Source organism: Perna viridis, chromosome 3 (genome assembly GCF_037379345.1).
Source record: "Perna viridis isolate PV_CMFRI_1.1 ecotype Kerala chromosome 3, ASM3737934v1, whole genome shotgun sequence".
Lineage (NCBI taxonomy): Eukaryota > Metazoa > Mollusca > Bivalvia > Mytilida > Mytilidae > Perna > Perna viridis.
In genome coordinates, this window is record NC_142447.1 from 40020684 (window position 1) to 40035406 (window position 14723).

The 14723-nt window shown below is 31.7% G+C and overlaps 1 protein-coding gene across 8 annotated transcripts in view; it reads right to left on the reverse strand.

The window, feature by feature from the left end:
• Positions 1 to 14718, reverse strand: part of LOC148622226 (band 4.1-like protein 4) — a 45297-nt gene extending 30579 nt beyond the window's left edge. For 5 of the 8 annotated variants that reach the window (XM_088571897.1, XM_088571896.1, XM_088571898.1 and 2 more), the window contains exons 1-7: positions 14365 to 14718; positions 5382 to 5486; positions 4228 to 4270; positions 3707 to 3788; positions 3016 to 3113; positions 2553 to 2673; positions 2256 to 2343 (exon numbers count right to left, since the gene is read on the reverse strand). In XM_088571897.1, the coding sequence (XP_088428023.1) occupies positions 2256 to 2343; positions 2553 to 2673; positions 3016 to 3113; positions 3707 to 3788; positions 4228 to 4270; positions 5382 to 5486; positions 14365 to 14511 (684 nt within the window). In that variant the 5' untranslated portion in view covers positions 14512 to 14718. The remainder of the gene's footprint in view (positions 1 to 2255; positions 2344 to 2552; positions 2674 to 3015; positions 3114 to 3706; positions 3789 to 4227; positions 4271 to 5381; positions 5487 to 14364) is intronic. The other 3 variants (XM_088571901.1, XM_088571902.1, XM_088571900.1) reach the window with 1 other exon arrangement.
• Between the last annotated feature and the right edge of the window lie 5 nt (positions 14719 to 14723).

Sequence of the window (14723 nt, forward strand, 5' to 3'; positions counted from 1 at the left end):
TACAGGTGTGAACTTGTCATTAACCCTTATTTTATATACTGTAAGACCACCCAAATGATAAACTGAAATTAAATCTCAATCACTAACAGTCCTACTAGTAAGGGAAACTGAAGCTATTGCTTCTAAAGCTGCAAACCTTCAAAAAACTGTATTTCTCATCTCTTCATCAAAAAACAATTACACACTCCTAGAATTTTCTAAGGATGATGAAAATCATCTTCTGAACTGGAGTCCTTTTTACTAGCAATTTTGTTTTTGCTTCTCACTCTTTCTTACTAACATTCAGTTTATTTGATTTGCTACTATGTTTTTTAAAACCAAAACTTGGTGGTCACAGACAGATGTAACCCCCAGCCCCCACATAAACACATTCAAAATGAAAAATGCTAGTAACTCCTGAATCCAACTTGGCTTGTATTTTGTGGTCAGAGGCATTAATTTTAAATTGGCAAGTACAAGTGTGAGTTCTTTAATTACTGGAATCATCAAGAAATTAGAAGTCTGACAGACAAACACATGGTTAAATGGAAAAAAACAGATAAGACAATCTCTTATTAGGCAGGAGTATGATAAAATACAAGTTTACAACTCTTTGTGAAAGTCAAATAGTCTACAATATTGTAATTAATAAAACAATAAAATCAATACTACAGTGTACTAGACAAAGCCAAATTTCTAGAAGCATTGAAATTCCATTTTCAAGCCACAAAACTCCAAATACAGTTTACATGCATTTTCCATGCAGCAAATGCAGCCAGAGGGTGCATAAACACAACAAGATCTGAGGTGTGTGTATAGTGGTTTGTGAGTGAACTCTTGTAGCATGAATCAATTTTAAGGAATTTCAATGAGTGCAACACAATAATTTGGATACTGAAATTTATAAAAATTTCTGGCTTTATAATATTTCAAAAAATAACTTCCTTTTGAGCAAAGTTTTCAGAAACTTAGTGACACTACAATCTGTAACTTATGGTAAGTAATTCGTTTAGACATAATTTTCAACTGACATATTAAAATTTTAAAATGTAGGGTGTAACCTTTGTAATACCTCTATAGTCACAATGTGATAAATGATGTTGCAATAATTGGGATATATATTGAACAGAAGAAAAAGAATAATCAATTGTGATGCAAATTGTATTTTCATTCTTCAAATGTCACTAAATTTTCTTTCATGTATATGATCCTACAAAGTTTCCACAGCAGTTTAATAAACTTCATATGATGCTATGTCACTAGGCAATGATAAAAGCTCACTTCTACAAAAATGTCTGAAATCACTCTATGAACACAAAAGATCAATCATTGTGCCTAACCAGTAAAGCTTTTAAAAGATTCTACTCTGTGCATCCTTACCAGAGGCTGGTAAACATACATCTGTTTAAAATGTATTGGTAATATAACTCATTACCATTCTCCAATAACATATAAGGATTTTGATGTTTAGGTTTAAGTATTGTCAATACTCAGGCAATTTATCAAATTTGAAAAATACATTTGGAGATGCAAGAAAATCTCGCTAATAAGACAACATACCCTATAGTTATAGAAGTTCATTATAGAAGTTCCTTACACTTTAAATGATCATCATATGACCTAAGATGAAAATATAAAAGATTTTTTTTTACTGTTAGCTGCCCCTGACTATTGCTGTGAAAACTAGTGGTACTGTGAAAAAGCTTTCAAAACAGAAACCTTTTCCATACATGGTCAGTGAAGACTTAAGATTATCTCTCTAAATCATCCATCTTACAGGTACCTCAATCATTATCATATTTATGTATACCTTAATAAGATGCTCTAGTTTCCTTAGTTCCTATAAAATTTGCTGAGCATTTTAGAAGGTGCAACACTTATCTAATCTTAATATATTTACATTGAATTATAATTCCATTTCATTAACAACTGCTATCCTGCCTCGTCAATCTTTAAATGTATGACAACTAAATTAATGATATATCTTATCAAAATATATTGTCTAGAAGTAAAACCAATGAGACATACTGACTGACAGACCAAATGTGTTCCAACAATATAAACCAACACTTTGTTAACAGAGGAGGCATGTTCAGGGAACAATTTTGCTATTATCTTATCTATTTTCCGAATTTTTCTGGTAAAATTGTTTAAGTGGTCTTTTAAAATTTACTCTCAGCTCAGGCATTCTATTAAATTCAAATATGGACAATTAGCACTTGTTAATGTTAGTGCATATATTTTCACAGCTAGCAATTTTTGGTGAGTTAACTTACCAAAACAGGATGAAGGTCCACACCATACATATCATACCACTTAACCTTGTCTAGAAACTTGTATTCCGCTGATGCTGGTACCAAACCACTGAAGATTTAAAAAAATGGCACCAGTAGATATAATAATGATTTAAGAACCAATAAAATATTTTGTTGTATCTTAAATAGGAACAATTTAGCTGTTCACAAACTATTTAAATTTTTTTCTAAAAAGATACAGATTTCACAGATTTATTTGTAAACAAAAGTTATCTTTAGATTTTTTTTTACAGTGAAGATTGACATTTCTATACTTACACAAGACGTTTGTGGTAGGATGATATTCTGTCTTCCAGTTCTTCTGTCTGATTGGGGACAAATCTGAATTCTGACACATAACCTGTAGAATATCTTTGTTGGTCATAATCACCTAACTCAGCTGCAAAAAAATAAACAAAAATTAAAACCTGGAAAGTTAATGTTAAATTGACCGTAAGTTATAATGTCGAAATCCTATTTTATACTCTGATATCATTACTAATGATCAACTTTTAATACAGTTACAACTTTTTGTAAAATTGACTACAGAATTGGGTGATTGTTTTGTCTTCTTCAAATACCTGTAATACTGTAGTGTTCCATATCATACTAGTGAAGAGAGATAACTCAAACTGTCTTAACTAATTATTAACAATCACACTGAAAAACTAAAAAGTCTGAGGCTTTAATGCTACCTAGAGATGAAATATAACAAACATGATGAAATATATTTCAGACTTACATTGTACTGCATATGCAAATAGTTCAGTAGCTTCATCGAAAGTGAGAGGTAGTCTACCTTGCAGAATATCCCTCTTGATTTGAAGAAAAAATTGATACCTAAAATTAAACAATGACAAAACCAGTAAATATTAGCATAAAAGATATTTTCATGTCATCTTCATCTTTGTATCTAGGAAAACAAACTTTAAGTGGTAAAACTACAAACATGAATTTTAAAAGGCAAGAAAAAGTTCTATTGAAATGTAATGGAAATTTCAGTTTTCTTAATATTAAGCAAAAAAAGTTAGGTGGCCCCCAGATTTCTTTTGAAAATTTCTTCAAGAAAGATGAGGACAATTTATATACTAAAAATTATTAGATAAGATCTACGTAAAGCTACTCAAGAAGTATATTAAATCAAAAGAGAATGATGGTTAGATACATGTTAATCTGGAACTTACTGTAATTACTTTAGACAAAAATTCAAAATTAACTTCTGGAGAACAGTGACAAAAAATTTCTCCACATTGCAAGGTTACTAATATATCTTTTAAAAATCAACTTTAAGTATGACATATGAAGTCAATTCAAAGTTCTGTTTAATCCAAAGGACATTTCAAGGACAGATGGACACAGACAGACAAGACACAATATGTCTTCCAATAATTGAGTCATTATGTATAAATGTCTATGCTTGTGGACTTACATACCTAGTTATTTCTTCTCTGACTTTACAAGGATCTGCTGGGTAAAACTTAACACCAAAATACAATGTGTATGGAGTATTGCACACTGAAATGATACAAAGTCAACCTACTCAGCAGACTATTTTTCAAGTGTTTTCCATTATACAGTATACATGAAAGTGTGTTGTGAAGTTTTTCTCCTTTTAAAAGCTCAATGCCAAAATATGTTTGTTATGAAAACAGTTTTTTTTTGTTCAGTAGTAATAACAAGTTCTAATTTATGGCTTACATTTGTATACTATATGCTATCCACAGAATTCTGAGTATCCGCTTCAATTGTAAGGAAGGTCTATTAAAAATACGCTTTTAACTTCAGTTGAAAAATGATCAGTTGACTGAATGCAGGAAACAAAATTTACCTCGTAAATAATATAAAAGACAAATCAAGGTAGTTATTGTTGATAAGTGCCAGTTAAATTTTTTTTAATAACTTGTATTTTTTCATATTTCAGCAATAGGGTTGGTTTGTTAACAACATTACTTACATTTTAACTGTGATGATAATGATTTGAAAGGATCCAACCAATGCTGTTGAATAAATAGAGTAATTAACTATGTCTTACTCTTACATGTTTAATTTTTTTTTCATTCTTCACTATTTATTATTTTTATTTGTTTACTCTTACTTCTTGTGGTAATACTAATATCAAATCAAGTAGAGCACATGTGCTTTCAAGTCAAATCAATTTTCTAGTTAAAATTTTGAAAAATCATTGAAATGAGTGTAACAGAAAGAAAAATAAGAGTTTTACATCTCTCTGCCCAATTTTGAAGTCTTCACACCTCAGCAGGGTCTGTTACATTAAAGATTGCTCTATTACCCAGAAGTCAAATTGTATTAGTCAAAATGACAAACTAAATCTATAGAATTTCTATTTGGATGTCCATCCGAACAAGTCCATTATATTCCAAGCAAAGTAAGATTAGTATTTACTGGCTAAACAGGACAAGTTTTACAAAGTCTTTATACCACTCCCTGACTTTTCTAACAAAAGAGAAGGGTTATATTGGCCATTTTTTTAAACTATCTACTGTAGAAATATTCATCCACTTGATAACTTAAATAGATAATGTATTAAACTTATCCATAGGATAACTACACAAAAGATAGCCAGCATTCTACAATTCTGACGTGTAAAAGGGCAATAACTCTTGAACAGTAAATGCTAATTTTTAGGGTACCCTAACCAAACTTGGCTTTATCCAAAAAAGTGTGACAAACAGAGTTCAGGCCCAACTTTCAAGCAATAAAGATTTTTGTATTGACCATATTGGGACTATTCTGTAGAAGTAGGGGCCTAACAAAATTGGTCCAAAGCTATTGAATATGGGGCCTGTGCTAAATTAGTTCCATGGTATACCTTTGATTATAGTCAAATCAATAAAAACAAGTAAAAGCTTTATGCGTGTACATGTACCTCATAGTTCAAACAAAGCCGAAAAGTACTACCACATGTACTATCATGGAGAATGTAGTTTGAAGAGTTGTGACGGATTGTGAACAGACATATATAGTACTGTAAAGGCAACTTAATTATGTTACACATATAGCCAACTTTCTTATCTCTCTTGATACCTTTAAAATAGGGTTCAAAAGTTAAATAATAAAATGATTCAAACTGGATATAGATGTACTTACAGTCTGGTCTGAGGTGTCTAAATACCGAAGGCCAAAGTAATCTTTTTCTTCTAAATTCAAATATTTGAATACTTTGTCTAACAGTGACAATCCTTTATGGCTACTCTGTAAAGGAGAGAAAAAAAATGTCAAGATAGGGAAGTCGTACCAAATTAAAACTTTTAGTTCCATAACATCAAATGAATCAATTGTTTGTCTAGTTTCCAGTCTTTATAAAACTGTCTTATCGCTATGAAAGGAATTAATATACATAATATACAAGGATATCCAGTCAAATATCTTATGTGATCAGACTATCATTTTATGTGTGGTAGAAAATTGTCTCTGTGTCTAATATCATATGCTATTAGACTGAAGTTTATAATGAGAAAAAAATAGAGCTCATACATTGTAGCTCATAGCAAACAATTTAACTTGCATGCACAATACTAATACATTTTAGATAATTTACATTTATGTATGTGAATTGTTTTTTTTTTTTTCATATTTTTTTTTAAAGGTACTGGTAGATGGCAGGTAGATGACTTTTTAACCTGCCATAACAACTAATAAAAGAAGGATATTTATTACACCAACAAATTCTTCTAAAGCCAGTAAAGGTGGTATAAAAGAGAAAAATATGAATTCCCGAACAATCCACCAGTGGATCTGGCAAAACATTCACTCTGACAATCAATTCTGAATTTTAATTTAAAAAAGTAAAATCTTCTTGAACTTTTGATAAGATGAAAAAAATATGGCATACCCAAAGACAAATATAAATACATCTGCATTTTCATGCATCCCAATGCTTGCTTCACCTAAGTGTTCTCCAAGCAATCAATGTTCATGTTATGTCAAAGTGTTATCATTTCAATTTCATTCAATATTCCTTCCCCTTTTTGACTCTCATTCACAATATTCAATCCCTCTCAAGTGGATCAATGGTTAATTTCACCAAAATACAAGTTGATTTTGATGGGGGAACCTTAGGGTCTGACTTTATACAGACTTCAGGCCAACCGTAAAAAAATGTTGGTTTGCTGTTTTTAGACATACTCATTAAAATCCTACTTACTCAATTTTTTTTCATCCTTTCCGAGACAAACTCTTTTTTATTCTATTCTTAGCACTCTGACTTCACTTTTTGGCCTTTTTCAGAAACAAAAATTCACCTATCTACCTACTCACATAAAATTTTTCAATTGATAAACAGCAAACTAACATTTTTATAAGGATGGCCTATGGGTATAAATGACAAAACCTTGTTAGGAATAATTACATCAACACATTTTTCTTCAATTTAAAAGTGTATGTTTCTAAATAATAATAATTTTCTAAAAAAAAAAAAAAAAACAATTCAAAATTTGCAGAAAAATTTAAGCAAAGAAAAAACCGCATTCTCCATAATAATTTTCAAAAAAAATGTTGACTGACATGTTTCAATTAAATAAAAGGCAACTAAAATTAACTGTAGTGAGTTAATGAAAATAACAGTGAACAATGAGAAAATCTTGTGGGCCAGTTATGGCAGGATACATACATGTACTGTAAACGTATTAATACTAATGTCAAGTGAACATATTTGCGTGTATTATTTTTCCCGGTTTAAAAAAAATTAGCATTATATAATGTTAAAATTCAATTCTGCAGGTATTAATCTTTGTGATTTTCTGCCCACTGCCAAAATAAATACACCACAATAATTAATATATTTACAGTAATTGAACAAAATTATAATCTGTATCTGTATATTGATATTTCAAGGTAAGCACTCATGAATACAAACAAGAGCCTGAATCGCTCACCTGGACAAATTTTACCTTTTAAGGGCAATGAATTTAACAAGATGTTTTCCAACAATTTTGACTCAAGAAGACTTTGGTAGGACTTATTATAAGGACCATTGCAGCAACTGAAAGTTTCTTTCTATCTATCATAGTTTCAAGATATTGGCTGAAAACTGTAAAAATAAAAAAAGAAGTCATGTCTCACCATTCAAGGGCAATAACTCTTACAAGGAGTCATCTGACAACTTTTATCCCTGAAGACTTTTGTAGGCCTTATAATAAGGATCATTTCTGCAATTGAAAGAATTTGGCTAAACCTAGTGTTTATGGAGATATATGTGAAAAACTACTGTCTGACCCCTATGTTCTATTTTTAGTAATTGCAGCCGTGTTTTTCGACGGATCAAAAATCCCCACATCAGTTCTATGCATGATACCCTAAGAAACATTCATACAAAGTCTAATTCCAATTGGTCATGTAGTGTCAGAGAAGAAGAGTTTTGAAATATTGCTAACGACAGACAACGACGATGGACGCCAAGTGACGGCAATAGCTCACATGACCTTTGGCCAGGTGAGCTCAAAAGTGATACAGGATTTCTCAACTTCCATACATCAAGTTAATTAGGGCTAAACAGGGGAAAATATTTCAACCAAAATTGTGTTCTCTGCTATTTGGAAATAAAGGCACAAAACTTAACAATATAAGACAACCTGCCTAACTTTCAGTAAAAACATTCCCCACAAAACAACGAACATATGCATCCATTAGTGGTACATTGTACATGATTTTAAATTAATGGCACACCACTGGAGAACAGTGAGACTATGAGACTACTATGTAATCACAGCTTTACATCTTTTCATAGGTTAACATGTGTGACACTTGCAATTTATTCTTATCAGACGAATTCAATCAAATTTCATTTAACAACTAGTTCAGCTTTAATGAAATACCTTTAAATCACAACAAAAAATATTTATTCAAATCATACTGTTATTCAATTTTATCAAAAAGGATTCAAATGACACTATTATGACCTAATTCTTTCAACTCAAATTTACTATCAGTTGTATTTTATAGCACCTTTGACTTCTGTCATTCTGAAATAGAATTCTTCAAAAGGGCATTGCTAATTTCTTGTTTGCAACTGATATTGGGGTCAGAAGTTTCACTTGTCAATATTCATCCAATTCAGTGACAGTCAGTAGTTTTGGTTGCACAATAATGAATTAAGTCATTTTGCTATAAACTTATAGGGTGTAGTTGTATTTTACTACAAGTGTATTCCCAACATTCAGACCCTACCTCAAGTATTGCACTATGACCCCAACTTTCAGTCACTGTCTCCAGTAAAGTGTATTATCAATTTTTTTATACAGATTGTGATTTTCCAACTGATTTTGGGAAGGGGCCCAGGGTCCATGCAGTTGGGAAAAAGAGTGTGAAAATTCTAACTTCAGGAAATAATCTATAAACTTGGGGAAGTTGTGTCATATTTCTATTTGGGAATGGGGCCAAAATTATGACATCTTAACTCTGGGGTCAATATTTCGTGAGGGTCAAAATGTCTTGTGACTCCGGTACACTGTATTTTTTTCCCATTCATCTCAAAACTTTGATAAATTCATAAAAACTAACAGGCAAACAAATACATGAGTAGTCGGAGAAATGAAATCATGCAAGAGCAATATTGTCTATTTGATTAGATTATAAATGTCCATTTTATCAGAACTCAGAAATGCTATAAAATGCTTTGTACTATTATAATATGCCTGAGGTTTAAGGTTCACCTATGATTTACATTGTATATCACTGCCATTTTATTATAAAGCATGTCCCTTTTCAGATTATAACAGATATACAAACTAATCTAAATTTATCTTGATAAATGATCTATCCAAGGGTCATCGTATGTTACTGTCTGGTTATAACAGTTATATATAACCATTGACCAAAGGGGATAGAAAGTCCTAAGAGTGTTTTTAATAAAGTACTCCTTTTAGACTTGTTTGAAAAATTACATGACCATGATCACAGTACCCTAAATGCATTCACTCTTTAACACATTACTGTTTTCCATGTGAAGAAGTCGTACAAAATGAGGATGACTGTTCTCTTATAGAGAGGGCCAGGTTGTGTCTTCAATCTCCTACCTTTAATTAACGTAATGTTGTGTTACCAGATACCTTCTGTTGTTATAGTATGTTACTGTCTGGTTATAACAGTTATATATAACCACTGACCAAAGGGGATAGAAAGTCCTAAGAGTGTTTTTAATAAAGTACTCCTTTTAGACTTGTTTGAAAAATTACATGACCATGATCACAGTACCCTAAATGCATTCACTCTTTAACACATTACTGTTTTCCATGTGAAGAAGTCGTACAAAATGAGGATGACTGTTCTCTTATAGATAGGGCCAGGTTGTGTCTTCAATCTCCTACCTTTAATTAACATAAAGGGTTAAAAAAAACTTGGAAGGTATCTGGTAACTAGTCTAGTTACTTACATATGTAGCTTCAAGAAAAAGTAACATTATCTCTCTTATATTGTGTGCATGTAAGTAATATATAACACATAATTTCAAGAACCATCAGTAAATGATGCATCTACACATTCACTTCTGCCTGTTCATCCCCACTTCTCCCTAGTGTCTCTCTGAAAGAGAAGTCACTTCTCCCTGTTTTTCTCAAGCCCTGACTAGAGAGTTAGTAAGCTAACTCAGGTTATTAAACACACAAATATCAGATCATTATTGTCTATGACAAAGAGTTGAGCATTTTAATTCTTATGCCCCTGTGCAGGTCTGGGTGTAAAAAGAATAGGCCTGCAGCAGCACTAAGCTTGTCGTAAAAGGCGACTAAATAATGCTCAGAAACCTAGCCTGGGGCTAGGCGCTCTGCCCACAGAGCAACTGGGATGTGTGCCCCAGGTGGTGGAATGGGGTACCCCTGGCGTGTTACATGCTGGGGTTGTTAGGCTATAATACGGAAAACCTGACTGCACATAAATAGTGGTGCACCATGTTAGGAAAGATGCCATGTTCCTTGCACGTCTTAGAACCCTGCTGTGGTATTCAATAAGAGTAGGAACCTTTGCGCTCCGCCACAGGAGGCTAAATTGCCCGACCCTACCTATCCCTCCCCTTTTCTAGTGGCAATCTAAATTTGTCAACCCTGTTGCCTTTGTGTCCCATCCCTTTTTTATTTCATTATCATTTCATGTTCATTTTATTATCCATTTCATGTTCATCGTCTGAATATAGCTGAAATATTGCTGCTCCAACATTAAATCCCAACAATCAATCAATCAATCATTAATACTTATGTACTTATTGGTTTACCTTGAATTTCAAAAAAATTGTGTATTAGAACAGATAAACTGACAAAAATCTGATAATTAGTGCCAAGGTGACAAAACACAAACAAACTGAATTCACTATTGTAACACTGAAATAATTTCACTTTAACCTCTACAGTAAATTTCAAATCTTTCTACTTTTTAATTTTACAAAATGTATTGGATTTGTGAACTTTTAATACCGTTTTGATGTGTTCATGTGTATCAACATAAAAAAAATTTGTAATTGTGAAATGCAACACTGCATTTGCAATAAATCTTATGTTTCATTTAAATAAAGAATGCAATTAGTTTTCATATTATACAAGCCTTTAACTAAAAAAAAAATACATATACATCCCGTGCTTAATATATGGAGATCTCTTATAAAAAGAGAATTTGACTAGAAAATTTATATTATTTCAAAACATTTAATATAAAGCTTTTTTGTTGTTACAACAAAATTGCATATGAAGAATTAAGGTTAGCAGAAAAAATGTCATTATCTACAAATTTACAAATGACAGCATCTTTTTGATCAAAGCACGGCCATGACATGTAAAATTAAAATCAATATACACAAAGAGGGTATACTGAACTCTCCTAATCTCCTTGAAAATCATAATCATAACAACAATAATCTGTTAAAGTATGTGTCTCCTACTACTTAACTGTAATTTTATACCAGTTATTTGTAAATACCACAAAGTAAGGTGTTTATGTTGCATAATTTAACAATCTACAGAATTTAAAAGGATTCCCTTACACACCAAGAGCTGATTTATATCTTGCTGCTTATATTATAAATCTTACAGTTTTGTTAATCAAATAAATGCTGGTGTGGAGTTAAATACTTTTGAATTTTCTTTTTAAATTTAACTAAAATACTTCCATAAAAGGATAATGTTTGTAAAAAGAGTTCCAGACCTTACATGTTTTAGTAGAGCAAAAGAGCATTCACACCTTTAAAAAGAAGGAAGACACATTGAACAATAAACAGATTGGAAAGGATCCAGTTTATGTTAGTACATGTAATATCATAATACAATTGTATTGGGAAAAATGAATTCTACTAGAAATTTTACAGATATATGTATTCTGGATCAAAGCGTTAGTTTATTTGTAAATGTCAAAATTATCAACAACAAAAAAAACAACAACAAAATGTACCTACTTTATATGACTATACTATTTTGTTCAACTTTCTTTGCTCTCTAATTATGTACTAAATTTTTTTTTCAAAAATGTAAAAAAGAAAAAAAGAAACATTTCATAATTTAGGGGGGATTTAGCAAGTGCCTTTGTGGACTCCTGTTCATTCCAAACCCTGAATCTGATGTATTATCTTCCCCTTGAATGGAAATTAACCATCATGAATGAATCATTACTCAAGGCCACAAAAACTTAAAATACCATTTTCTTTAAAAGCCTCTCTTCAAATGAAAACAAAAAAAAATAAAATAGAATATAAATTAATGGCATCCACTCAGGAAGACTTATCAGAATAAATACTAAGTACATAGCGACATAAAAATTTGATGTCTCAACAAATATACAACAAAAAGATTACTGTAATTATCCAAATACAAATCATTTTTTGATAAAATAATTATACATTCAATTCCATACATGTACATGTAGGTGAAGCAAGAACATACAATGTTAAACATTAACAAGAAGATAAAGAGAAAATTCAGAATTGCTTTTTTATAAATAGTGTAAGTTAAATTGATTGCATTTATTCAAAACAGCATGCTAATATTCAACTACATCATGTGTTTAAATCCAAATTATCATGATACCCCCAGTACATGAAAATGAAATTAGAATGAATTCTTCAAGTAACAAATGCCACGAATAACTCCTGTCAAACGTAAACAAAGATAAAGCATGTATAGGATAAACATGGAAATTTGCTTACAACTGTAACTCCAATATCTATTTGAGAAGGTGTAACCCATGGTGGGATATCACTAAACATGTAATTTACCTTTACTAAGTGACTTTAATTAGTCGTAATAAGTTTAAGTGTAGAACTGATGCAAACAAGGTCAGGGTTGAAAAAAAAAAGTCAGAAATACTTATTTTGAAAGGAAGTTAGGAACTACACTGCATAGGGCTTCTACAATGTACATGTAGTTAGTAGTACTTTGAATGGCAAAGCCTAAAAAGTTCATGTAGCTATTATTTGTTGAAGTGTGTATTATATTTTAGAACTTCTGATTCTTTCAACTTTTGTGTATGAACTACAAGAAATGTACATTTCATATTGTTGTATGTCCACAAGCCTTGAAGTAATATCTGTCCATAAAAGATTGAATTACTATTAAATATTTTCATGTACAGGAAGAAGGTTTCTTTTTATTACTTATTAGTTTGATACACTTGCCTCCAGACACAGATCTACACCCCCTAATTTTTTTGCATGAAATCTTTTCACAAATCCTCCAAAAATTCTCTTGCTTGACACAATAAAGTTAAACAATCCCAGTTTTGGGGATTTTATACATCGCATCTACCCCATGCCAGCGCTTGTTGTAACTACGCAGACTTTTCGTATCATGTTAAACTTCTTACAATTAGGCTTGTGGATCAGGGTTATGTCGTTACAAGATTGAAGTCATCACAACAGAAGTTTTATGGTCATCATCATGAACTAATGTATCTATCTGCACTGTTAGAAATGATTTGTTCAACATATCTTAAGTTTTCTTTTATTCTTTTGTCTAAGGTACCCCAGACTTGACTTTTTATGAGCAACTCAGCAGGTGTTTCTAGAAAAGCAGAGGATGCTTACTCTAAAGGTGCATCTGGTTCATGTTCCAGTTTTTAGTGGAATCTGAGATGCTCATTTACTTCAGTTACTTTGTATGTATCATTTTGGTTATTTTATGTTTTTTGTTGTGTTTTTCTGTTTTCCATGTCTAGTCTTTGTCCCTGGATTACATTTTTTTATTTCCGCTAGAATCTTGGGTCCCTTGATTACTCTTTGCTTTGCTGAGCATTTAATCATCTTGCCCCCCTTCACCGTTGATTTTAGTAAACGGACTAGTTCTTTACTATTTTATAGAGTTCCAGCTATTATATCATTTCATCAGAATATTTGGAAATTTGGATTATTTCTTCGCAAAGATCTTATAAATGTACATGCAGAGTTCTTCCAGAGATTGCCACAAGTCTAATGTGTACTGCAAACTTTTATATCTATATAGGCTACTTATACATTAAACATGTGCATGTACATAACTGTCCACCTAACATGCCTCTAAACTATTATTATTATATTTTACTAAATATGTGTAGTATAGAAGTAAAAATAATGGTAAAATGTTAGAGAAAGGTTCCCAGCACATCCGCACTTGAATTTTCTCAAACTCTGCTGATTTGCTTGTGCTGCAAAAACAAATGACTATTATGACAGTTTGACAGATCCTACCATGAACAGTTCCAAACCATTCCTGAATTTGTATTATGTAAACTTCCTTTCATTCAGGTTTATTTACCATTTTAGGCATCACAATGTCTCATACTATCTGTATTAAAGGGATTTTCCGAGGGAGATAGAGAAGTTCAAACATAGCAAGATCTTATATAATGGGTAAAAAATCTGGAAGATACATTTTGTACCAGAAAAGGGGATTGCTACAACTACAACTCCCCTGATTTCATGATGTTACAGCATACAAAACATTTATGATGCAAAACATATACAACTTCCAACTATGATTTGATTTGACTAAGCAACTTCAACACTAATTGGGGTATGAGCCTATTCTTCTTTGTAAGCAATCCATGTATCACTGTCTCATATGATACATACTAGTAGCTGATAGGGATATTCTTTTGCATGCTATACTACTAGTAAACAAACCTTAAATGAAAATAACTGGTCGGCATCGTCCAGAAATATGACTTTACAGACAGGTCCACCTTTAGAATCACCATGTTTGCCGGAACTTAACTTATCATTCCTAAAGAACCTAGGTAAAAGTCTGGATAATCGAAACGAATTTGACATGTTCGATACATAAGTTTGTATCAACTCCCGGAATACAACGTTTTTTCATGTTCCGTATTGCGTTTAAATCTCAAAATGACCGCCTTTGCCATGTCTAGACATATCTAAGAAGAAAATGAATCTTTCTTCCATTCTTCACAATCAAAATTCACATTTTTATTCGTCGCTCTTCACCTGTCAACAAATTGTCGCACCTGTCCTCAGTTAACTTC